The sequence below is a fragment of the Mus caroli genome, chromosome X (assembly GCF_900094665.2).
Source record: "Mus caroli chromosome X, CAROLI_EIJ_v1.1, whole genome shotgun sequence".
Taxonomy (NCBI): domain Eukaryota; kingdom Metazoa; phylum Chordata; class Mammalia; order Rodentia; family Muridae; genus Mus; species Mus caroli.
Genome location: NC_034589.1, coordinates 30,269,871 through 30,272,191, shown reverse-complemented (window position 1 = coordinate 30,272,191; position 2,321 = coordinate 30,269,871). Strand labels below are relative to the sequence as shown.

The window sequence follows — 2,321 nt, the reverse complement described above, 5'->3', positions numbered from 1 at the left end:
AAAAAAAAAAAAAAAAAAAAAAAAAAAAAAAAAAAAAACCAAAAACGTGAATGAGAGCCAGGCACGCTTGAACGAGGAAAGCCCTGTCTCTACTGAGTGGGCGTGTCTCGTTGGAGAACACAAGACAACTCAATTACTGATTCACAATGAACTATCGAAAATATAAGTCTGATGGCTTTCCCTTTTCATTAATTACCCTTGGGCCTCCCTCCAGGACAGCTCTTCTAGGATGAGACATGCACTTAAAGCCAGATGTGGATGCCAGGGCTGAGGGAGCAGGGGGGACTGTGTATTTCTGCTCAGAGCCAAGGTGAATGGCATTCCTTTGGTGCAGGGCTTCTGACCATTTGCCCAGACAATGAAACCCAGAGCCCACCACAGAGCACTAGCTTCAAGGAATTGATTGGTACCCTCTTTCTTGCAAATGGAAGTAGGTCCCCTTACCCCATGGTTAATGAGAAAAAAAAAAGGCACTCAAAGACAGCTTTGTTATGTGGGGTGAAAAATCCCCTTTAATGTACTTAAGAACTCATTCATGATATATTAGACTCTATGAGACTGCTCAGGCCTGGCCATTCTCAGGAGCAGGTTGCCAGAGGCTAACTCTACCAGCACATGGGGATATTTTAGCAGCAGACCCAGGCCGGCAGGTATTAGGCATTTGCTCTGCATCAATAGTTTACAGTCTTAATTTTTTAAAATGTTTTCAATCTACCCAGAAAAGTCCACTAGAAGCTTAATTTCCCCCCTTCTTCTCTTCCAAGGAGGATCACGAGCCCCGTTCCAAATGTCCCAAGTCCCACAGTATTGGAGCTGGGTACCAGGGCCAGCCTGGTTCTTTGGTCGCTTTCTCTATTGATTGTTGTGACAGTTAGCTAGCTACAGAAGACCTGGGACAGGACTAGGGCCCCAGATGTGGTCAGTGTACCCACTGCAAGCCCAAGCTGTATCAGAGGAGCATCTACTTGAGTGGGGTCAGGAACAACCTAAGAATGAGCTCTCTAGTCCATGTCATCTTCAACGATTCTGGGTGAAGGGGAACAGATAGCGCCGAAGGCAACGGCCTTGTCCTTCCTGGGTGCTTGATGCCTTCTTCTCTTTGACGGGCTGAGACGCCTCTTTGTAGTGTACTCCCGTGGACTTGATGCGCGATGCACTTGGGGTGCGTTTCAGCCACCGAGTGGTGGTGGTAGTAGTGGTGGTAGTGCGGCTGCTGTTGTTGTTGGCGTTTTTGCGCTCCCTGTAGCGTTCAATCTCCCACTCTTCTGCCCCGGACAGCTCCCGGAGGTTCAGAGATGCATCGGGCCGCAGATAGTGACAAGGTCGATTGCCGCTGTGATCTCGACGTGAGGGGTCAGCACCCAGGGCTCCCACCAGCACCTTGATGACCATATCATGGCCTTGCAGAGCCGCCAGGTGGAGTGGCGTGAGGCCACCGCTGCCAGGGGCGCTCACATCAAACGGCAGTCCCCGGCGCCTGGCAAAATCGTGCAATAGAATGAGTTCCTCGTGGCGCCCATGCTTGGCCAGCCAGTGCAGGACGCTGTAGCCTGTGATAGGGTCCTCCCGCATCAGCAAGCTGGGCTCAGCCTCCAGCATCTCCAGCAGCACTTCAAAACGGCACTCGGCAGCCGCCAGAATCCACGCGTGCTCCCGCGGCTCAAGGCACACTCGGCTGCTGCCCTGTCCGCTTGAGCGGCGGGACCCAGGCACAGCGGGCTCCAAGTGCTCCTCCGACAGCCACCCGGTGGGAGCCGCCCCCTGCAGCCCCAGCAGCTCCCGCAACTCCCCACGCCGGCGCGCCCAGCTTGCCCCGCTCACCGTCAGGGCGCTGTGGAAGCTTCGCTCCTGGGACAGGTTGGCACTGTCCCTGACGGCTTGTACCTTGTACCTGCCAAGGCAATGGTTGTCCTTGATCTGCGGGTCGCTGGGCGCCTCTGACTCGGCCGACCCGTTCGAGGCTTTGGGCAGCGGGTTCCCGTCTTCTAGGGCCTGGGCCATGGTCTTCCAGCTCCCGCCTGGGTGGCTCCGGGGTCTAGCGTTCGTTGGCCTTCCAAGGGCCCCACGGGGAGAGGAACTGGAGCTAGCGGTGGGGAAGGAAGCGTCTTGAGCAACTGGACTCCGAGGGAGGGAGCGAAGAAGGGGAGGAGAAGGACCGGTGGGAGGGAACAAGCCAGGAGAGGTTGCCTTTGTGGGCGGTGGGGGGCGTGGAGGGCTGGGCCGTCCAGTTGCTGTCCCCTGCACCGGCCAGGCGTCTACATTCTGGGGACCAGTTCACTAGGAGCGCGGCGACCTCAGGACGCGACCAGCTCTACTCCAAG

General features: G+C 55.9%; 1 protein-coding gene across 1 annotated transcript; it reads right to left on the bottom strand.

Annotated features, from left to right (window-relative positions):
• Positions 1–494: 494 nt before the first annotated feature.
• Sowahd (sosondowah ankyrin repeat domain family member D) lies at positions 495–2,074 on the bottom strand. Its single transcript, XM_021153888.1, has one exon. The coding sequence runs from the start codon at positions 1,999–2,001 to the stop codon at positions 1,018–1,020; it is 984 nt and encodes a 327-aa protein (XP_021009547.1). The 5' UTR covers positions 2,002–2,074; the 3' UTR covers positions 495–1,017.
• Between the last annotated feature and the right edge of the window lie 247 nt (positions 2,075–2,321).

Bases quoted from the DNA above. Each gene is read 5' to 3' on its own strand.
- Sowahd (XM_021153888.1), bottom strand. From the start codon at position 2,001: ATGGCCCAGGCCCTAGAAGACGGGAACCCGCTGCCCAAAGCCTCGAAC.